The sequence below is a fragment of the Gossypium raimondii genome, chromosome 8 (genome assembly GCF_025698545.1).
Source record: "Gossypium raimondii isolate GPD5lz chromosome 8, ASM2569854v1, whole genome shotgun sequence".
NCBI classification, from domain to species: domain Eukaryota; kingdom Viridiplantae; phylum Streptophyta; class Magnoliopsida; order Malvales; family Malvaceae; genus Gossypium; species Gossypium raimondii.
In genome coordinates this window covers 57801289-57824713 of record NC_068572.1, presented here as the reverse complement: position 1 = coordinate 57824713, position 23425 = coordinate 57801289, and the positions used below count along the sequence as shown (strand labels likewise).

The 23425-nt window shown below is 31.8% G+C and overlaps 4 protein-coding genes across 5 annotated transcripts; 2 read left to right on the top strand and 2 right to left on the bottom strand.

The window, feature by feature from the left end:
* Positions 1 to 1425: 1425 nt before the first annotated feature.
* On the bottom strand, positions 1426 to 3436 carry LOC105792462 (uncharacterized). 2 transcript variants are annotated; one of them, XM_012621048.2, is made up of 3 exons: positions 3258 to 3432; positions 2554 to 2702; positions 1426 to 1818 (listed from the first exon to the last, which is right to left on the bottom strand). In XM_012621048.2, the coding sequence occupies exons 1-3, from the start codon at positions 3352 to 3354 to the stop codon at positions 1741 to 1743; spliced, it is 324 nt and encodes a 107-aa protein (XP_012476502.1). In that variant the 5' UTR covers positions 3355 to 3432; the 3' UTR covers positions 1426 to 1740. The 2 variants fall into 2 exon arrangements, with proteins under 2 accessions (XP_012476502.1, XP_012476503.1); XM_012621049.2 differs by lacking the exon at positions 1426 to 1818 and adding an exon at positions 2069 to 2283 and having other exon boundaries at positions 3258 to 3436.
* A 2485-nt stretch (positions 3437 to 5921) lies between these two features.
* On the bottom strand, positions 5922 to 7895 carry LOC105792461 (probable glycerol-3-phosphate acyltransferase 3). Its single transcript, XM_012621047.2, has 2 exons — positions 7122 to 7895; positions 5922 to 7038 (listed from the first exon to the last, which is right to left on the bottom strand). Exons 1-2 carry the CDS (start codon positions 7842 to 7844, stop codon positions 6145 to 6147), a joined length of 1617 nt encoding a protein of 538 aa, XP_012476501.1. The 5' UTR covers positions 7845 to 7895; the 3' UTR covers positions 5922 to 6144.
* Positions 7896 to 14577: 6682 nt separating this feature from the next.
* LOC105792459 (importin subunit alpha-4) lies at positions 14578 to 19171 on the top strand. The gene is made up of 10 exons (XM_012621045.2): positions 14578 to 14924; positions 15757 to 15853; positions 15947 to 16038; positions 16128 to 16259; positions 16502 to 16687; positions 16823 to 16986; positions 17208 to 17286; positions 17544 to 17672; positions 17949 to 18076; positions 18504 to 19171. Exons 1-10 carry the CDS (start codon positions 14703 to 14705, stop codon positions 18886 to 18888), a joined length of 1614 nt encoding a protein of 537 aa, XP_012476499.1. The 5' UTR covers positions 14578 to 14702; the 3' UTR covers positions 18889 to 19171.
* A 3183-nt stretch (positions 19172 to 22354) lies between these two features.
* On the top strand, positions 22355 to 23222 carry LOC105792460 (uncharacterized). The gene has a single exon (XM_012621046.2). The coding sequence runs from the start codon at positions 22397 to 22399 to the stop codon at positions 22904 to 22906; it is 510 nt and encodes a 169-aa protein (XP_012476500.2). The 5' UTR covers positions 22355 to 22396; the 3' UTR covers positions 22907 to 23222.
* Positions 23223 to 23425: the final 203 nt, after the last annotated feature.

Genomic DNA, 23425 nt, shown 5'->3' with positions numbered 1-23425 from the left:
GGTAGGGCTCTTTGGCAGCACTGAATATTGACCTCCCTTATCATGCAATGCATTTCGATGGTCATTTATCATGTTTTGATTAATGGTAACCTAATAAAGCATTTAAAACCATGTCGTGGATTAAGACTAGGAGATCGAATTTCTCTTTATTTGTTTGTTTTCTGCCAGAATGTCTTCTCTGCAATGCTTTCCAAAGCAGACAAGGATGGGACAATAAAAGGAATTAAGATCGCCAGAGGCGCTACATCCATTAATCACCTGCTATTTACGAATGAATTTTTTCCTTGAATGTCCACTCTTCTCGAGCCATTAAAGTGATGGTGAATTTTTCTCTCTTTTCTAGTCGACTTGTTAATTATGAGAAGTCTGAACTGTTCCACGTTGCCTCCTTTTGAGGCCTTGGATATTATAATTAATCAATTCTGTCCACCTCGGCTCCTTTAATTACATAAATTACCATAGGTAAACAACAATAGAGGTCACCCAACTATGGGGCTTTTTATTTTTTTGTCACCTAACTATGAAAAATTACAAAATGATTACTCAACTATTTAAAATTGTCTTTTTTAGTCACCAACTAGCCAACATAAAACTGAAAACACTTAAAGTCTAAGATAGTTGGGTAGCCAAAAAAGATAAAATTGAACAGTTGAGTGACCACTTTTATAACTTTTCATAGTTAAGTAATTAAAAATGAAAAAAAAAATCCATAATTGGGTGATTGCTAATGTAGTTTACCCATTAGCATATTACTCTATAGTTTATGATAAGCAAGGCTTTACCAGTTTCTTTTGGTTGTGTCATGAGTAGCTTTCTTTCACCCATTGTCCTCACTTCAGGCTTTAATTTGTCTTCAAACACAATTTGCATGCTTTATCCAAATCCTTTGCTTAATATCGACTTAATCTTGGAAACAAGAAAGCAGCAAATGAATCGGTCCTGAGTTTGTCAAAAGGTACACAGGGTTGAGGCCCCTAAAACTTGGCTAAAGGATATATATATACACATATATGTACATGTTAAAACAGTTTCTTGGCAGTTTGTCCACATGTGAAGTGAAATCTTTGGCCTCATTCTTCGCTTGGGGCCTAATTAAGATTCCTTGTCACAAAAGAGTTTGACCCGCAACTCTCAAAAATCTCTTGCATCTCTGTTGACGTGGATCTTTGGTGGTTTAAATTGCGAGTTGTGACCCTTAACGCTAAGGCTTCGTTGGATGATAGGTACATTTGGGAGCTAAATTCCTTGATTCGAAGGCATGCTATGTTCAACACGAGACAATGTTAGACAAGCGGATCGAGTTTCATAAAACGATTTGGTACGTTAATATAGATGAAATATAAGATTGAAGGAGAAGAGGATTTAGTTGTTGATATGGAAAGTGGTGACACCAAGCAACGAAGATGATACCGATGGATTTCAAAATGAATCAGCAATGAGAGGTGAAGGGTTGAATATTAATACGATCAAGAAAATATGAAAACACTAATTGCGGGTGTATGGTAAAAGAAGAAATAAAATGACTACACATCAAGCAAGTCCATTTTGCTTCACTAAATTCAATGTGCCATCCATTGGATATCCTTTTTTTTCCCCCTTTTTTGAACCTAAACCACTAAATTCATGTCCATTGAAACAAGGAGTAAGGTGACCAATGATTGCAAATAGAGGCCTAAAGCCATTCTCTGGTACAATAACATCACCATCTTAGCATAGCTCCCAAAGGATTAAACTTATTAATCACACCTTCACTGGCTCAGCTCTCGGCCTCCACAACCCCAGCCTATATTTGTGGGCATATTTCAGTATCAGCTTCCTCTGCCACACCAAAATCAAAAACCAATCAATGACTCACTCAGTCCTGGTAAAAACTAAATGATAATAGCAAAGGGTTTTACACCCAAAAAAACAAAGCTTCTAAAAAAACAAAGCTTCCATAATAAAATAAGCTTAGTGAGGGTATCAAAGTTCATGATAAACCAGCACATTATCAAAAACTACCACTAAAAGCATCTTCTCTAAATCCCATTAAAAGGCCTCCCCCCCCCCCCCTTTTTAAAACAAAGAAGCAGGAAACTTCTCAAACTTTATGATACAAAATTAAAAGAAATTGCTATCAGACAATGAGGATTTACTGATGCTAAACCATTCTGACAACTTTATTTCCGTTCTATTCTATCCTAATATTTCAAACCATTCGTAAGAGTCTGTATCTTTCAGCATAAGCTTTGTTAGATCGTAAGGTGGTGCATGCAAACAAACTGCTCAAACTGGTTTGGCTAGCTGCAATGTAAGAACAGTATCATTAATAGTTTGGCTAGCTGCAATCTCCAGTTTGATAAGCACCATGCTAGGATACTATAGTTTAGGAGATTGTCGGAGCAGTAACAGAAACATGTACATAAGCTATTATTCTATTAATGATACTGCATAACTGGATAATCAAATAATAACCGCATAAAGGTACAATGAATAGGGGTTCAAACAGTTGCTTGAAATTGGCATGCTTATCAAAGAAAATTTGTGTTTCGAGTGCGAGTTGGGAATTATTACATGTTTGCAGGGAATTCCAATCTTCTTGAGCTTAAGAGTGCGGGTGACGAGCAGTTTCTGAAAGTCACCAATCTCAGATTCCAGCTTTGCTACGTGAGTTTCAACCCCATGCCCTACACCATTCAGAAATTCTGGAATTCCAACTTTCACTGCAATATAATAAGATCACTTCTCAAATCCATTTTTCACCAATTTAGGATTACAAATATAAAAACAGAAATGACAAGTAAAATAGAATTACTGTTGGCAAATTTTCCTTAAAACATTAGGGAGCAAAAACCTTTGTAGAGTTGAAAATGGAAAAAGTTCATATTAAGGTCTATGTAGTAGCTATTTTAAACTAACATAACTTGAGGATCCTAATGACAACCTAAAGAAAATGAATTAAAAGGCCCATATTCCTCTCTTTTATCTTTCTTTTCACGCATTTTCTTGACAGTAAAAGGATTAAAAAGAACAAACCAATTAAAATTAGCATCATTTAGCTATTCATCCAAGTTCAGTAAATCCTGAAAAATAAAAACTTCCTCTCAACAATTAACCAAGCAGCCAAATAAAAAACGCCAAGAGAAGCAAAACCCATAAAACTAACAGGTTAAACACAGAAATTTATCATATAACTTTCTCAGGAAACAAACAGAAGCATGGGAATGTTTCATTGTTAATGTTCTTGCAAGATTTACGATATAAAGAGAAGATCTTACCAATAAAAGGGCTGGACTTGGAGAAGAATCTCGAGAATCCATATGGATTTGAAATAGGTATTGTTCTTGTGTGGTTCAGAAATTGCATCAATGCCATCCTTAGGATTGATTTTGCAGACAAAAGGTTAAGCTGTTAGGTTTTCTGTCTAGCAGCGAACAAATTGTTGGGGTTGATTAAGCTGTTAGGTTTTCTTTAGGCGAATTATAAAATTTAGGTTAAAATGTGCTTCAAGTCCTTGTAATCTTTGTACATTTGAAATTTAATCTTCTACTTTTATTTTAATGAATTTAATCCTTCTATTTTTTATTTTAAAAATGCAAATTCAATTGTGAATTTTTTTCATGGCTAAATTATGAGTATTTATTTTATTTTAAAATATCAAATTAACAAAATTAATAGAAAATTTTAGTTTGAGTAAATAATTGGACCTGAATTTTGAAATCTAAAAGAAAACTAAATTCTTGGAAATACAAGTAGAGGGATTAAATTTCAAATTATGAAGATTATATGGACTTGGATCATATTTAACATAAAATTTAATTATTTAGAAAAAAACTATAAAATTTAAGAGTAACTTGCACCAAACATCCCCAAACTATGGATCACATTATAAATTGGTCTCTAAACTTTCAAGCATTCCAATTACATCCCCAAAAATTTGGAGGTTACATCAATCAAGTCCTTTCTATTCTAAAACCATTAATTTCACTACTAAGCGACAAATCGTATCCTATATGGCATAATTTAAAATTTAAAAAATTTAAACCCTAAAGTTAACCAAAAAAAAATTTAGGAGAAAAAGAAAAGGCAAAACAGCAAAACTTTGGTGCAATTTACTCGATGCAAGATTTTATTTTTTACTTTTAACATTTCTTTAAGGTTTTTTAAATTTTAAATTATGCCAAATAAGATCTAAAGTGTCACTTAAGGTGAAATTAATTGTTTTAGTAGCAAAAGGGCTTGATTGATTTAATCTCCAAAATTAAGGATCTAATTTGAATATTTTAAAGTTTAGGGATCAATTTAAAATATAAGTCACGGTTTGAGGAAGTTAGTGAAATTTACTCCAAATTTACTTAAATTCAAAATATATAATTTAAATTTATTAATTTATTTTCTATACATAGTTTTCATTGGGGTTTTTTTCCAAATATAACATAAAAATTTATCAATCTAACACTCCTTTTTATTATTTGTCAACACAGATTTTGACCCTTTTAGATTATTTATCAAAACATAGATTTTTGGTAGCGGAGAGAAATAATTTTATGAAAAATAGATTTAGTTTTTTAAAAAAATAAAATAGTGAAATATATTAATTAAATCGACTATGATTGAAGGCAACATGCAGTTTTGAAAATTAGGAAAATGGCAAAATCAATTTTAATTTTTATTTAAAGAGTAAATCGGTTTTCGAGAATAATATGAAAAATAATTTATTTATCAGAATTTATTGGTTTGGGTTGAATGTACTCCTTGCTTTATCTCTCTTTTGCTTATTATCTCGTTGATTGATTTATAGATTATTTTTCTAGAAAAATTAAAAAATGCATCTTTCAATATAAATTTTAAGGATTTAGTTTATTTTTTTTTTCTATAAAAGAAGTAGATAGATGAGTGGAGATTTTTCTTTAATAATCGGGTGAATACGTTTTTTATTATATTTTAAATGTGAATGTATAAAAAAATCTTTTTTGATTGGTCCCATTCCAGTTAAGTTTTTAACGTAATCGTAAACAATTATTAATTTTATGACCATGTTTTGGTCAATGTAATCAGAATTGATCAAAAGGAGTCGCACAATTGGTAATGACTGAAATTTTCACCATTGCGGAAAAGGCTGTTGGTTGTTTCGGTTCAGTACTAGAGCGGTGCACACCGGCTAGTGTCACCAAAATTTATTGAAACGAGCCAGTGTGACCGTACAAATCAAAATTTTCACGGATGCGAAAAGGGGTGTTGGTTGTTCCGGTTTAGCATCGAAACGGTACACACCGACCTATATGATGAGAGCCCACCATAGGTGAGAGGTCTAGGATGTGTTGAAACTAGAATGACTAATTGTATTGAAATCATGTGAATGAACTAAGATGAGCATAGGTAGTGAAAGTGAAGAGTATAAACAAATTTATTATTCCTGTGGTTATGGTAGTTTTAACAGAAGTGTCCAACTTTTGTTAACTGTTTAGGTCATGGATTTTAAAATCGAGATTGTAATCCTTGAATTCTATTTTAAAAACTTTGTTAGTTCATTAAATCCGAAGTCAATGTAGTGGTTGATTTTTTTTATTTTTATTTTGCTGCAACCTCTTCTTTTGCATTATTCCTTTTGAAAACCTGTGTTGCTCAATCAACTCCTTCCCAGTCCCACCCGACATGACAAGATAGGAGATGGCATATTCTATCCCTACTAGCTTTGGAAGAGCATGTACATTTTTATCAATCATTAAACACATTTAAAACTCATTTACGGAAGCTATCCAGATTGCATATGTTAAACTAATTTATTACTTTTTACATCATATGTTAAAATTTGACATTAATTTCCAAGTTCCTTTATAACCGACAAAAGTAATCTGCAACCTTCCGCTAGGCCCATGACTCTTCCTCTATCCATTTTGCAGTAGGCCAAACTGACACTAAAATCAACAAGTTCAATTCAATTCATGGTTTAGAATTTTTTTTTTTTTATATTTATCATAATCATGTTTCCGTAATAGACAGAAAACCAAATTACAGATCATCAGCTATATTAAATTCCCCAACCACCCCAATGCTCCCATGTCTCTTTCCTACAATACTCAACACACACACTAATGAAGCAGCAAACTTTTGTTTTGAGTTTATGGTAATGGTATATTCATGGCCTGATCGTATATACTAGAGCTACACTATTCCTTCATTACCTGCCAATATCATGTACTTATCCTTTCTTGTTAAAGATGTACACTCAAAATTCAAGGCTTTCCCAATCAGTGCCTGCACATGATTGGCTACCTCAAACTTTGATTTCCCTCCTTTACATGTGTATGATCTCGGTAGCTTCTCTAGAATAGCAAGAGAGCAGTGAGATGTTGGGTTCATGAGCAAGAACACGGGGTCTAAAGATTTATACCCGCCGGCCGTTGTTCCGTAGAACATGCTCACATGGAAATCTATGGCAACCGGAACTATGTGGTCGGTTTTCTCTGCGAATAAAGGACTAAACCTCAGTAAATATGGTTCCCTGCATGTGGTTCCTTCAGGACAAATAACTAGATGACCTTGTTGTAGTTGTTTTTCTATCATCTTTGAGTCTTTCTCCCTGTTTCTTATTAATCGCACTGTCCTAATCGGCGCAAACAGCTCCGTAACCCGACTTAAACTGTATGTGACTACAGCTAGGCTGAGACTCGGAGGTCGAACTTGAACTAGACCCATTGAAAGGTAGACCGGATCGAGCAGAGTTCTGTGGTTGCATACATAGAGCAGACCACCTTCTTTACTTAATTGTTTTAACTCATTTGAGACACGGCAGTCGTCGGGGATAATTAAGGTGCCTCTCAAACCTGTGAAGTGTAAAAATAGTATAGACAACTTGTATGGTAACAGGAAGAAGACTGTGGCTCTAACAAGGAGTAGAAAAATCCCAAAGGGAATCCACATGAAGATGAACAAAGTAGCAATAGGTGTTGGCCTTAAGGCTAGTCTTCCATCATGGAAAATCAATGGTCTTGGATATTTCTCCCTAGGAAGCGTTTGCCAATTCTTCTTGTCAGCTTCACTTACCATGTAAACAACCTGAATGATACCAACAATAACATAATTACTTTTTTGTTGTTAGAAAAAAAAAGTAGCAAAAAAAAGCAAAATTAATGGCAAACCTCACAACAAGAAAAGAGTTGGTGATGAAGAGAGTTGTTGAAGCAACTTATGCCAATAACAGGTGAATCCATTTTCCCTTCCCTAGGAACCTTTTCAAGTTCCATGGAACCACTGCTTGTCTTTTTGTCCTCCATCAAGCCTATAAAATGCCCACAAACCACCTTCAACTCTCTGCCTATAACATACTCAATCCTCAAATAGTCTGTCAAGAAGCAATCCACCATAACTCTAGGCATATCGGTGACTGCTATTTTTGTGCCACCGCATTTCATCACCATATCAAAGCCTTCATTCCCAACATCCTCTAACAAGAACTTGGGCAACACCGTTCTCCCAACACTAAAACTTGCTTCCTTCAATCCCACAAAGCAAATAAACACCATAATCTTTAGCCCCCATTCTTTACCGACCAAACAAATGATAGGGTACAAAAGAAGCAGGGTGAAAGCTCTTAATGGCCCTCCAGCTTCAAAGGCTACGAGCAAGAAGTAAGGGAAGACTGAAGAAGATTTCAACAGTGCCCCCTCCATATGAAACATCAATGCTTTGTTTAAAAGTGTTCCTTGTCCTTTTCCAAGGAAAGGGTATTTGTTGAAATGGGGTTGGGATGCATGCGGGCTGCTGCTAGCTTTTCTCTGAATGTATATTTTATTCCAAGTTCTGGTGAACAGGACTTTTTGCATGAAGAGAAAAAATTTGAAGTTGAATGGTTTTCCAGCCATAGTTTTTGACAAAATTTTTCAACAATGAAGAGGTCTTATACACACAAATGAGATTAGGCTAGATTAATTTGAATTTAAAAGAGGCTCACAAGTGGCGAAATCAGAAATGACACCAGGATTAGTCTAGATGATATTTCTCAATCAGATGTTAGAGACTTGGACAGGGTCCAAGCCTAGAATTATGTCTAACCCCTCAATTAATTCCGACTACCAAATACTTAAAGCTACAGTTCATTTTCTTAATTTTGACATCAGCCATTAGCCATGCATGAAGCTAAAGCCACAGGTCATCTTTCTTAATTTTGACAGTATTAATTATGGGATTTCCCTTTTTTTTTTCTTTTTTTTTACATATATCCATTTTCACATAAATCATGAAATGGATGGGTAAGCAATCAGCAAACAAAGATTGGATTTCATCAAGAAATGGGGTGCAGTGCTTGCATGTGAAAGGATTGTTGAAACATGAAAGGATGAGGTGGTCAAGGTATTTCGCATCTTAGTCAGTGTTTTTAGTTTTTATACGCAACTGCTTCCCCTTTACTTTACCTACCCAATTACAACACTTTTTTCTTTAATCAAACTAGATTTTATTACCCGTGAACGAATTTTCTTTATATTTTGTTTTAATTTATATTAATTATTATATTATTTTAATAAATAATAAAATATATATTTTTATTGAACTATTATAATTTTAAAATGAAGGTGGGGATGAGAGTTAAAACTATTACTTTTAGATACCAATATATATAATTTTTATCAAATGCAAATATTGGATTAAAAAAAAAAACACCAATATATATTCAGATATGAAGCCTGTTAAATAAATAGCAATGCGGATGATTAGCGATACAATGTTTTGCTGCTTTTGCATGAAATGGGAGATAGCATTTGGTTCTCTTTCCCTACTTATAAATTGGGGGTTGGATATTTTAATTAAAAGTGAATCATATATTTCAACTAGATAAATGCCGGTACGGGGCATACTCATAATTGAAATTTTAATTTAATAAATTTAAAATAAAAAGCAAAAAGAATAAGAGAATTTTGATTACTTTAAAATATTTTAACCCACTATAACTATATAATATTCAGTGATGAATCTAGTGGGATGGCAGTAGTCCGTCTCTCCTTAAAATAATTTTTAATTTTAACACATGAAAATTTTTATGTAAATTTTGAATTTTAGAGTAAGTAATGCAAATGTTGTTGGTGGAGCAATATAATATCATCCGTGAATAAGCTTGTTTTTACACAATTATTTAATTCAGTAATGTTGTCTTTAAGTTTTCTATGCTAAAAAGCATAAGTTACTTAGAAGAAAATAAAATATAAATATTTATCTTTGGAATAATGAGTCTAAATTGTAGAGACCAAAATACGACAAAAGAAGCAACAACAACAGTTTTCTTTTTACATTACATAAGTTGATTACTGCCCTAAACACAAATAAAAAAAATGGTTAATTTTATCCTAATAATTTCTTTTTACTTTCCCTCCGATTATTAAGGTAGTCGCTTTTCATTTCTTGTAAAAAGTAACTCCCATTATCTACCAAAACCTTTGAAGTTAGAACCTAAAACAAAGAAAAGTCATACATGTCTTAATTTGGTAATTAATAGGTTTTGGCGCGTGATTATAATGCATTAATGGAATAAGCCATTTTATTTTGACCCAAGACAACCGGTGTCTGTCTAATATGATGTAATGGAATTCAATCACCAATTAATTCTCATAATTATGGTTTTAGAAATGAGAAAATGAAACTATAGCTTTTTCTACCTAAATCCTTACACCCTATTTTCTTGTTCCACACGTTGAAAAATAAATTACTAAATAAAAGTTTTATTTTTATTTAAATATTTTAAATATTTTCTGTTAAAATTAGTCAAAATAGGATTTTGATTAGACCGTCCTCATATGATTGATAAAAATAAACATGATAAAATTGATAAGTTTTGACATAAATTATTAATAATGATAATGATTGGACTAGAATTTTGAAATGAAAATTAATAGAATTGAATTTTTAACTTTTTAAAGTACATGACTAAATCTCAAATTCTATACTAGTTCAGGGACTAACAACATATTTTAATTTTTTTTCCTTTTGTAGCAACAAAATTACAATTTTTTTCATGGTATGAATAAAATAGTGTCGTATCAATATTGTTGGAATCAAATCGGATAAATTGATTCGACAAGTTGAATCAAGAACTGGTAGGTGTATCTGTTTGAGCAATGACATTAAATTGAGTTTTAAGCGAACCACTTGAAATTGCTATTGAAACATGAAATCAAATCGGTTGAATTAAATTAAATTTTGAACGAACCACTTGAAACTGCTATTGAAACATGAAATCAAACCGACTAAACTAATTTAAAAAATCGATTGAATCAATATGTTATTTTATTAGCCCAAACCCATAAAATATAGCCCAAATAGGTAATAAAAAACCTCAAAATGTAAATCTAAATCAAAATTCAAATAAAACCTAACATAAATAAAATGTAAAAACTATTGGAAAAAAACTTAATTTTTCAATAAATTTTATTGAAAATATTATTGAGTCTAAGTAATAAAAGATTTAGTTTATAAATCTTTTCAATCTAAAATAAATATAAAGTTTTATAAAAAAATTCAATAAAATTTTATGTGACTTAAGAATTCATCTAAGAATTTCACAAATAATAAGACTTCTGTTTGAGCTATAGATTGAAAAGTTGACAGCTTTCAATATAATCAAATGAATTATATGTGACAATAACATGGATATGAATAAAAAAATTGAATATTAGCAATTTTAAGATTTATTAAGATGGAATTTTAGTATAATACTTCTTAATTTTTTCCATTTTTATTTATTAACAATTTTAAATAAAACATATGTTTATTTTTATAATTTTAAAATTTTAAAATAAATAATTTTAAAATTTTAAATCATAAAATAAAATTCTTTTAATTAATTAATTTATTTTAAATAGATTTTAAACTTGAATTATTTTACACATTTTTAATTAGCATTGCAAAGGTAAAAATTTTAAATTATAAATATGATATATATTAGTGTTTCTTTACGGAAATGAAAGTAATTTTGTTAAAAATAAATTTCTTAATATAGACATGTATCTAATAATGTTTTTAATAATTTGAATATTCTTGCAACACATGTTAAAAAAAAAGAAGAAGAGTTTTCTAGTTATTATTTAAAATTTAAATATTTCTAATTATTTTAAATTTAAATTTAGTTTGATCATTAAATTAAATTTCTTTTAAATTATTTTAAACTAATTCAAAATGATATTTATTTCTTATATTTTGATTAAACAATAATTTATTATTTTGTATTTATATTAAATATATTGAATGTTAAATGAAAACATATTTAAAAAGCGAAAATCATACTAAAGATTTTTAAAATGTTTGTTGTACTATTAAATGTTTTGAAATGTTTATATAAATAATTAAAGTGCATCACACGAGTATACAAATTAATATTATAATAGAATAAGGTATAAATGCATCAATTATGACAAGTGATATATTTTATTTTTGCTATTTAATTTTGTAGTTTTTTTAAAAATAATTTCCATAAAGTGTTATTTAGATTATAACCCCAAAGTTTTACATTTGAAAGTGTTCAAAATTCATGATTGTCTATTAACATTATTATTTATTTAATAATTTAAAGGACATGTGGGATAAGAATTTTAAATTTAAAAATATTTTTATTAGAAAAGAAAGTATTTTAAAGAAATTTTAAAATACTATACAGTAAATTTTATGTTTTAAAATCTCGATTCTTTATTTAACTTTTAAATACTTTCAATATATTTATTTTTAACTTTACTTTTAAAAATATGTATTTTGAATTTAAAATTAAATAAATATATAAATTTTCATTTTAAAACATCAACTCTTTATTTAACGTTTAAATAAATTTAATTTCAAATTTTAAAATGATCTTTTGACTTATTTAAAATAAAATCTCATCTCTTTATTTAGCCTTTAAATATTTTTAATATATTTAATTTTAATTTTAATTTTTGAAATATAAAAAAGTTATCTTAAAACTTAAAATATACCTAGCCAATTTCCTATCAAATTTTAAAGCTGTCTTTTTACTTATCTAAAATTATAATATCAAATTTGAAAACAAAGAAAATGTAACTTCATTATGTTATAATTTATACTAATTAGATTTTTTAATTATAAGGATTTTTATACTAATTATATTTTATTATATTAATGATTGTTTATAGGTTTGAGTTTTAAAAAATAAAAACTTTTTGAAACATTTAAAACATTTATTATAAATAAATTTCATAAGTATTAAATTAATGGATTCCATGAACACTTTTTTTAATTTATGTTTAATTTAGGAAATTGTATATTACAATATTATAACAATTTGAGACATTATTTTTATCAAATAAAATATTGAATTAGCCTTATATTACTATAATAATATGAGATTATAGAGAGAGAAAAAAATACAGAGTTTATGTGGTACATTTTATATGCTGCCATCTGACGCATTAATACGACGCAAAAGATAATTATTTAATAAATTTCATTAAAAAATCTTAATAAATTTCAATATTGAAATAGAGTTTAGGGTTGAAATTAATATTATTACCAGTGTAGAAGAACCTGGATTTGGGTAATAATACTTCTCATTTAAATTAAATAAATGATTAACATGTTACACATTTTTTTAACATAAAAATTAACATCAACACCATATAATAAATGGATGTCTCATAATCTATTTAACATTAATTATTAACGTATTAAAAGGTATATATATATTAGCCCACCCCCATTATATCTCATGATCATCCCAATTTCTCGAGGTTCTCGCACATGAGGGTCCAATTCGATCATCACTTTGGGCTGGATTCGCGCAACAGGGATAAGAGGGATTGTCCGACCCACATGCGGCACAACCGAGTACCAAACAAGGTCATAGTTCAGAAGGTTTGGGAGGCACATCCCTTGCCTTGATGCCCGTGGAAGCTTTTGGAAGCACCTAGGAGAGTCCTTAGCTTACATACTATACACAAATCGCCTTAGACTATATATTTTAGGCTAGGATCAACATGGACCGCTTGATTAAGTGATGTAATGGGGAGCAAGTCACCCCACCCCACATTTGAGCACGAGCTTCAGCATTGTAATAAACCCTTTTAGCATTCTTAACGCTCTTGTCCTCTTACTAGCACTTTTCTTTTGCCCATACTCTTGTCAGCAGCTTATGTTCTCACTCACGCTAAGCTTAGAGATCATTGGTTGTTTTACTCAATTTGAGTTTGTAAAAGTATGATAGATGTTTTTGTATTAGAAACTAGATTATATTCTACTTCATTTACTTAAAAAATAGGTAAAATAATTCTCAGACAATGATTAAAGAGTAAATTAATTTTTTTCTATTAAAATTTCATCTATTTATATTGTTAAAATTGGTTTTGTTGACAGAATAACTGGATAGTAATATGTAACATGCTATATATATCTCATGTCGGCATGTAGGGACAAATTTTTAACAATATAAATGGATGAATTTTTTAATAGAAATATCAATTTACTCTTTAATCTAATGTATTAGATAAATTTATCTATTTTTTAATAAAAAAATAAAGAGTACATGAAAATTTTCCACATAACTTCCAGGCATGTTGTAATTAGTGGTACAGAAATTATTAAGTTAGGGTTGGTGGGCGTGAAATTGTGAAGGTAGGCATTAAACTTTGAAGCTTTTACGTACTCCATATATTTTGGGCCGTCTTTGATAATTATGAACCCTAAACCTGGAGGGGTTTTTTTTCATTTGGGCTAAATGCATGGTATATTATTTTCCTTTGAAAAGAAAGTTAAAATATACTATAGGTCCTTATACTCTTAATAAATTTAGAATTTAATCTATATGTTTTTATTCTTAAGAATTTAGTTCTTCTACTTTTTAAAATTCAAAGTTTATGTCCAATTGTTAATCCTGTTAATTTTTTTGTTAAATTGGCTGGTGGAATATTTTCAAATAAAAAACACTCACTTGATAGCAATTTGACTTGAAAATGACGTTGTAATAAGCTTGAATTTAACAAAATAATTTTAAAAGTGTTAACGGTTGAACTTAAATTTGAAATATTAAAAGAATAGGGATTAAATTCCAAATTTAAGAAGGATACATGGACTTATGGAATATTTTAACTTAAAAGAATGGTCCATATCACTCGGATAACAATTTTTAAAGGTTAAAATATGCTATAAGTTCCTATATTCTTCAAAATTTAAAATTTAGTTCTTATATTTTTATTTTTAAGAATTTAGTACTCTACTTTTCAGATTTTAAAATTCAAGTCTAGCTATTAACCTTGTTAATTTTTTTTGTTGAATTTAGGTTTATTACAATGTTACTTTTTTTAATTACATAGTTGTCAAATGAGTTTTTTTATTTATTTCAAAATGTCACACTAACAAATTTAACGAAATAAATATCAGTGTTAACAATTGGACCTGAATTTTGAAATATAAAAAGTAGAAGAACTAAATTCATGGAAATAAAAGTATAGGAACCAAATTCTAAAATTTTAAAAAGTACAGGGACTTATAAAAAATTTTAACCTTTTTAAAGTTAGTATTTTGTTGGTCGACTCAGCTCAGTGAGTCGCTGAGTTTGTCAAAATGTAGTTAAGTATTAGAGCAATAAAATGTAGTATATATAAAAAGGGAAAAGTAGCAATCGATTTTCTACTTCACAATCTGTGTCTACCCTCTGTACCTTCACCCACGAATCGATCCCCTTTTCATTTATTCTACAAACACATCAAGACAGGGATTCAGAAAAGAAGAGAATGTCGCTTCGACCAGGTAGCCGAACTGAGGTGCGGAAGAAGAGTTACAAGACGGGGGTGGACGCGGACGAAGCCAGGCGGAGGAGAGAGGACAATTTGGTTGAGATCAGGAAGAACAAGCGCGAAGACAATCTCCTTAAAAAGCGTAGAGAAGGCCTTCTTCTTCAGTCTCAGCAGCCTTTGCTCGATGCTGTCCAAAATGCTGCCGCTATTGAGAAAAGGGTACCCTTTTTCTTTTTCTTTTGGGTGTTTCGATTGATGGGTTTGGATTGGATTGGATTTGTTTATGGGGAATTTTGGGATCTTGATGCTACTGAGTTGTTGCTTGTTACTTAGCTTTTGTTATCATTGCTGTTATTATTCGATTGCAATTGTTTATTCTTACGATCGGAAAGGAAGGATATTCCATTATTAACTTATGTTAGAAAAATGAAGAAGATTTCATCAAGATTTGGGTTCTTAACTCAATGGAGATCTTTAAACTCACTTGATTTGTTTTTCTTCCTTCCTAATATTTTTCTGTGGTACAAGTTTTTTGATAAAGGAAGGGGCTTTTTTATTTAAAACAAGCCAAAAAAAAAAAATTCCTTTTATGTCTGCTGCAAATTTTCCCTCTTGTTTCAAGTATTTGAGATTTAGTCTTTTGAGTGAAGGGTTTGATGAAATACATGTTTGTTTTAATTGACAGAGAAAAGGGAAAAGTGGAGGTTTAGGGTTGTTTATTTAGGATTACAATATTCTAATTTTCTATGATCTATTAGCTTTTCTATGGCAGGAGTGTTTTGTTCCAATAACCGTTTGTTGATTGGTTTTGTTGCTTGATAAAATGGATGTGGTTGAGGGGAAAATTTAGTGTTTTCATCAGACAGAGTTGAGATTTGGTAAAGGTTAAATGTGTTTTGACATACTGTTCTTGAGTTAGGTTATCTAACCATCAGGTCTGCCCGTATATAGAGAAAGTGTGGGAGAGGATTTTGTTATGGTTCTGATCCTCCCAGTTTAGGCTTTTCATTATTTGGATCCTGAACATATTACTTGTGATGATATCTAACAGTTGGAAAGTATCCCTTTGATGGTACAAGGGGTGTGGTCGGAAGACCCTGCCTCACAATTAGAAGCCACAACTCAGTTTAGGAAGCTGTTATCTATAGGTAAGTTCCATTTTCTAATTCATATTCTTAACAGATCTTTTATTAAGTAATATGTCCATCTACGTTGTTGACTTTCATCTGCTCTACTTGTAGAGCGCAGTCCTCCAATTGATGAAGTAATCAAAGCTGGAGTTGTCCCTCGATTTGTGGAGTTTCTTGGAAGACAAGATGTACCTCAATTGCAAGTATGATGTCTTGTTTGTCTTTTGTTTAAATTGAAATAATTTGTATAAGAGATCCTATCATTACTGAGACTACTTCCCTTTGATTTTAGTTTGAGGCTGCCTGGGCTTTGACCAATGTTGCCTCTGGTACATCTGAGCACACACGGGTTGTTATTGAACATGGTGCTGTTCCAATGTTTGTTCAGCTGCTTAGCTCTGCTAGTGATGATGTTCGCGAGCAGGTCCATTTTTGTTTCAATAACTCATTTTTATCTGCTGTACCTGTTAGAAAAACAAAAATCTCTTACATCCCAAGTAACTTATATCATTAATGTTTTAGTTTTAACTATTACATTTTCTGCATGTGCTTTACCCGCCAGAGCAGTATATTTACCTTTGATCTATGTGCACATGTTCTGATAGTCATTTTTAGCACCAGCAACTGATGTGTTTCCTATCCTCGTTTCCTATACATTCTGTTTAGGCTGTATGGGCTTTGGGTAATGTTGCTGGAGATTCACCAAGTTGTAGAGATCTAGTTCTTGGTAATGGTGCACTTATGCCATTGTTGGCTCAGTTAAATGAGCGCTCCAAATTATCCATGCTGAGGAATGCTACTTGGACATTATCTAATTTCTGCCGTGGCAAGCCGCCGACACCATTTGAGCAGGTAGAGATTGTAGAGGCTTCTGTGGATATCATAATAATAGAAGTTTTCACAGTTAGCTTATTATTGTTTTTAGCAATTTATTTTGGTAACTTATAGAGCTTATGGGTTATGACAACCTTCTTGTGTTCTTTTCAGGTGAAGCCTGCTTTACCAGTTCTACGGGAACTTATTTACTTAAATGATGAAGAAGTTCTCACGGATGCTTGCTGGGCACTATCTTATCTTTCAGATGGCCCAAATGACAAAATCCAGGCTGTCATTGAAGCTGGGGTCTGCCCACGACTGGTGGAACTTCTTGGGTAAGCTTATGAGTACTCTAGAAATACTGGAATGTTAACAACCTTAGGTTGCAATCCTTTTCTAAGTACTTTTTTAGCGTGGATCTCATGCACCCTCTCCATTTCAGCTACCGCCAATAGTTTTTGCTTTTATCACAGGGTTTTTATCTCTGTATACTTTGTGGGTTATTCTTGTTCTAATATTTTGACGACCGGTGCTGACCAAAATTCAATCATGCCAGTCATCCATCGCCGACAGTTCTTATACCTGCTCTTCGGACTGTGGGAAACATTGTCACTGGTGATGACAATCAGACTCAGGTATAAAGTGCATTTATTCATGTTCACAGCAGTCTTGGCATCATTTATGTTGTTTATTGCACTCACATTCTTGTTGCATTTGGATTGCCATCAATCAACTTTATTGTGAGTGTAAGGATATAGTAAACTAACTACATATTCTTTTAAAATAGAATCAGTTATTCAAAGCTCTTTTGTTGTATTATACAAAAGAATTGTTGTGAAGTTGTTTCTTTCTTTCCTTTAAAAGCTTCAATAACTCTAGGTATATTTTTCAGTTTGTGATTGACAACAAGGTGCTCCCTCATCTCTATCAACTTCTTGTACAAAATCACAAAAAAAGTATCAAGAAAGAAGCCTGCTGGACAATCTCCAATATAACAGCTGGGAATAAAGCTCAAATACAGGTATAGTTTCTCTATCTGCCCGCTTTTATGAAGATTTATTGGCTCAATTTGTGCAGTGGCCTGAAAGGTATAATAATTCAATCATCTTGTTCGGCTGCCTAAGATGGCGTGTCATGTGTTGCTGATAATTCTGAGGTGTCAATAAATTTTAGTTGACAAGCAACTGAAGCATTGCTTATTTTGACTGTGACTTAAGTTGATACTAGTTTCGGGGCATTGACATATTAGAGGCACTTGTGGTGTTATTGATACTTTTGTTGATTTTCTGTGGCACAGGCAGTTATTGAGGCCAATATTATTCTTCCTCTTGTACACCTTCTTCAACTTGCGGAGTTTGACATTAAGAAGGAGGCTGCATGGGCCATCTCGAATGCCACCTCTGGAGGATCTCATGAGCAGATTCAGTATGCCCTCTGCCTTTTCTGTTTACATTTCAGTTTTTCCTGTTTGGATCTGATAATCATGCATTGCAACCCTTCATGCATGGAATCACTTGAGAATATCTGCTGATATTGTCCAAATGCAATATCAGCATCATAGTGCACACATGTACTCAAATATCAATGGGTACAGGAGTTGTCAGCATTCTCAACTAAATTAGCTAGTTAACAGGGTAATGAATTCAGCCATTGTCTTTATTCTTTCTTCCAGTTTCTTCCATCATATATTAGGTTTTGGTCATGCTGTAGTGGTAATATGCACTGAAAATCCGGTCCTCATTTGAGTAACCTTACATGATAATGGTTGTTAACTATATTGATTGAATCATATGCATGTGAGACAGAATGTGCCTTGAATGCGGGAAACCTCATATGATGTGTTATTTTGTAGATTCCTTGTGAGCCAAGGTTGCATTAAGCCACTCTGTGACCTACTAATCTGTCCAGATCCACGAATTGTGACGGTGTGCCTGGAGGGGCTTGAGAACATTCTGAAGGTTGGTGAGGCTGATAAGGAAATGGGAATGAACGGTGGAATTAATCTATATGCACAAATGATAGATGAGTGCGATGGGTTGGATAAAATTGAAAACCTGCAAACTCATGACAACCATGAGATATACGAGAAGGCTGTGAAGATCTTGGAGAGATACTGGGCTGAAGAGGAGGAAGATGAACAGAATATCCAAGATGGTGGGAATGAAAATCAGCAAGGCTTTAATTTTGGAGTGAACCAGCAGCCAAGTGCTCCACCTGGTGGCTTCAAATTTGGTTGAAGTGTTTTTAGTTTGGGAATTGGGGCCATAGTTTTGTAGGTCTACTACATTGGTCGCAATGAAATTTTTAAAAGACTGTTTTTATGTTTTTGCAATTTGGTGGGTGGGTGCCAAGGGGTCAGGGTTTTTGTTCTGGCGCATAGGCTTTTGCTGTGTCTGGTTTTGGTTTATTTTGGAATGTGTTGAAAGGGTTTAAACTTTGATTTGTATTTCTATATTTCCATAGGAAAAATATTCCTTGTGGTTGTGGTCAAATCTGGAAGTAGCGTTGATGGTTTTCTTATATGCCAATGGCACTGAGGGGGGCAAGTCTATACTTGGAATGTAAAAGATTCCTATTTATCGCCCCCTCAATAATCTATATTTTTAACAATAATTTTTAGAGGTCTTAAATAGATTTTACAGGTCAATTTATTTGGTAAGTTATGTTCATTTAAAAGCATACTGCAATCAAGGGCAATGGATATATCAATTTATATTATAAAGCCAATTTAAACTCCTTATATTCAAAAATTCATTCCTTTTTTATAGAAATATTAGGCATTAAGTATTTCAGTTAAATCTACCATAAATTTATAATTTCTTTTGAAAAATGAGAAAAGCATTGTCAAAGGGCATGTGTGACTGTTTTTAATTTTTAATTTTTGCTCTTCATTACACAATAATAATTCTATATAAATATGATTAATTTTGATGATGGTATGCAATAAGTCAATGCCTAACTAATTATATTCCACATTTTTATCCTCTATCTCAATATATAAGACTTAAGGGTGTAAAAAGTCCTCAAACTTTTTCAAAAAAAGCAATTAAGCCCCTCTTTTTTTTTCTTTGCACTCCATTGAGCACTTGAACTTTCATAATGCATTGAAAAGTCTCTCAAACTTCTTCAAAAAAAGCAATTAAACTCCTCCTTTTTTTTTTTCCATTCAATTGGGTACTTGAACTTTCAAAATGCATCAAAAAGACCATCAAAATTTTTCAAAAAAACAAATAAGGCCATACTCTTATTAAAAAAATAGAAAAAATTAAATTTTAATGAAATATAAAATTTAAATTTTATTAAAATATATATTTTTTTATAAAAATCATAAAAAATTTAACGACGCCTAGTTTTTTTTCAATTAAAGTCATCACGTGTCGCAACACAATGTGACATGTGGCGAAAAATGATAAAAATAAAAATCAATAAAAATTATAGAAAAATTATAAAATACTTCTTTTGGTATGATAATTTTATAAAAAATTTTACGATTTATATATTTTTCTAAATTTTAATAAATTTTAATATTGGAATTTTTATTAAAATTTAATAATATTTATAGCTTTTATTGATTTTAATTTTTATAATTTTTTTCTAATTTTAATAAAAGCATGGACTTAATTGCTTTTATTTTGAAAAAGTTTAAAGGTCTTTTGGATGCATTTTAAAAGTTTGAGTATCCAATTGAGTGCAAAAAAGAAGTGGGGCTTAATTTCTTTTTTGAAAAGGTTTGAAATTTTTTGATACATTTTAAAAATTAAAGTATCCAAATAAATAAAAAATAGAAATTTAATTGATTTTTGAAAAAATTTAAAAATAATTAGAGTGCATTAAATACTATATTATTCCATCTATATAGTTACTTTAATTCTAATATAAAAACTGTCACGTCCATTTAGTAATTATATCAATTTTAATTATAAAAAGATAAAAATTTCGGCGCCGCATAGCCGCCCAATATTACTAGTTTTTATATATTGGTAATCAAGTACCAAAAAATAGACAACTAGGTCCACTTCTATTGGTAATCAAGGGCGAAACTAAAATTTTTTTTGGGTCGAGATTGAGTTACATATTTTTATGAGAATTAAAATATAATTTTATTATATATTTTTTTAATTTTTAAAATGATTAAATTAAAATTTATCATTTTAGGAGAGTTAAATTCTAATTTTACCATTTATTAACATAAAATTTTATAAATTTTCTAAAGTTAAAAATATAGTTTTCCATTTTAGGAGAGATAGGACAACTGCTTGCCCCTATCTTCCCCTCTGTTGGTAATATGTCTCTTAAAACAAACTTCGAAATCAATTTTACAAAACATCCTCAAATCAAATTTACATTATGAATTACATATTTTTGCAGCGACCTATGGATAGGTCTAGCGGTGAGCAATGCATTTTTGTAGTAAATGTGTTATATAAGTTTTATACTAAAAGTTAAATTATATTTTTATCTTTTTCTGCTTAAAATGAATAGATTAATTTTTATATATTGATGGAATAACCAGACAGGAATACATGTCAGTGTCACGTATACCTTATGCCGGCATACGGAGACCAAATTTTTAATAATAAAAATAGATCGTAACAGTATCTGTTTGTTTTTTGATCTAATATAAAAGGATAAATTTTTACCCATTTTTTGAATAAAAGGGACAAAATGCAATCTAACTCTTAATACAGGGACCTCCATGATGATTTTACCTTTTTTTTTGCTTATGGAATATGGGAACTACTGCTTCTTTCATGACCAATGCCAAATGAGATCAAGCATGATGAATCCTTTCCAAAACAGTTACAGCTGTGAAATGGGCCATAATATCAATATAAAAGCTGCAAACTCCGACCAGTTGATGACTGCAGGCTCAATGTAAAGGGAGGATAGGCCGTTTTTCATTTGGGTGAAGATGACATGGAAATACACTTGGGGGGGATTTGGGTGAAGAAGAAACCGGCCTTACTCTTTGTATTCAATACAATGACCTGTTTTCTACAAAGCAAGGACAGGCAAGGGGGGCCTGGTGGACCTCCCATCTCTGGCCACCATGCATTGCATTCCCATAACTAGTAGGCTCTGACTCACAGTGGCAGATCAGCAAAATATTAAGGGCCGCTCCTTCCCCTAATTCAGAGGTAGTAAATTAGTTATAGAAACTAGCTACAGTTATCTGCTTTCAAAGTGTTTGTAGGATGATGATATGTAGTCTCTCGTTTCATTTTTTACTTTTAGAAATCAGTATTGGACTATATGTTTCAATTATAAAAGAAGAAAAGAGAGTAAGAAACCAAGAATTGAGTTATGAAAGTATAAAAATCCCATCTGTTTGTGGTTCATCTGTTTATCACATCAATAAATGGATTCCCCCTCCCACCTAAACTACTGTCACAATGGCATTTTGTTAACACCCTTTTTCTTTTAAAACACCCCCCACCGCTCCCTTACCCTTATCATCACCCTACAACAAACGTCCAACTGTATCATAAATGCTAATAAAGGTGGCTAGGTACAATCTCATGCCCTGGTCTCTTCACCAAATTACTCGCCTACCTGTTGTGTTGTTACTTCACCTAAAAGGAGGCTGGCTACACCCAAACCCCAGCCTTGGTATGTGCATGTGCATGCTACAATGGCATTATGGAAATATTTCCTCTCCCACAAGGGTGGATAAATAGCTTCACTACTATATCAACGCCACTCTCCCTTGGCCTCAGCATCAATTCCAAGTTTTAGAAAAAAAAGATGTCTCTAGTGACTGAAGAGATCAAAGGCAGCGCTTCAGAAATTTACCATGGAGATGAGATATGTCAAGAGAAATCAAAGTTTCTGCTGGAGGAAATGGGCATGCCCAGTGGACTTTTGCCCCTCAAAGACATTGAAGAATGTGGGTATGTGAAGGACACTGGTTTCGTGTGGCTGAAACAAAAGAAGAGCATAACCCACAAGTTTGACAAGATTGGTAAGCTTGTTTCCTATGCAACTGAGGTCACAGCTGTGGTTGAGAAAAACAAGATCAAGAAGCTCACTGGGGTGAAGACCAAGGAGCTTCTGGTTTGGATCACACTCAGTGATATCTATGTTGATGATCCACCAACTGGGAATATCACTTTCAAGACACCTGCTGGGCTGTTCAGAACTTTCCCTGTATCAGCGTTTGAGGTTGAAGGTGAAGTTAAGGGTGCTGTTAAGGACAAGAAAGAAGAAAAGGATAATGTGAAGCCTGCTGCTGTGGAAGCAGTGAAAGAGGTCTAGAGTAGTGAGACTGGAATTAAATTTCCAAATTCCATCCATCTGCGGGGTTGCTTTTGGATTTGCTATCTTTTAACAAGCCTCTTCTATTAATATCATCAATAGCAGCAATCAATAAAAAATAACAGCATGTTAGTGTACATTCAGAACACTAATGTTGCATCGCATTGCAAGTCAAATTGCATGGACCATATTATATTTCAGGTACGACCTTGCCTGAGGCTGAGATACCTATACTTGTATGTCGCAAAAACTAGTACTGTCCTCTTTATGAGTTAAATCAAAGAGAATAAATAATTGACTACTACTATTGCTGCAATTCTTGGACTTCTTAAGATATTAACCTTTGCTATTGGAATCCATAAACCAAACAATGCGAGGCTCATGTAATATTATTTGGTGAAAGCGACAGCACCATGTAGGCATAAACAGGAAAGGCTAAAACGTGATACTCACTCACCGCCTTAAATGGATCCCTTAATTGCTTAACAAACATCAGCCCAGGCCAGAGGTGAATATGCA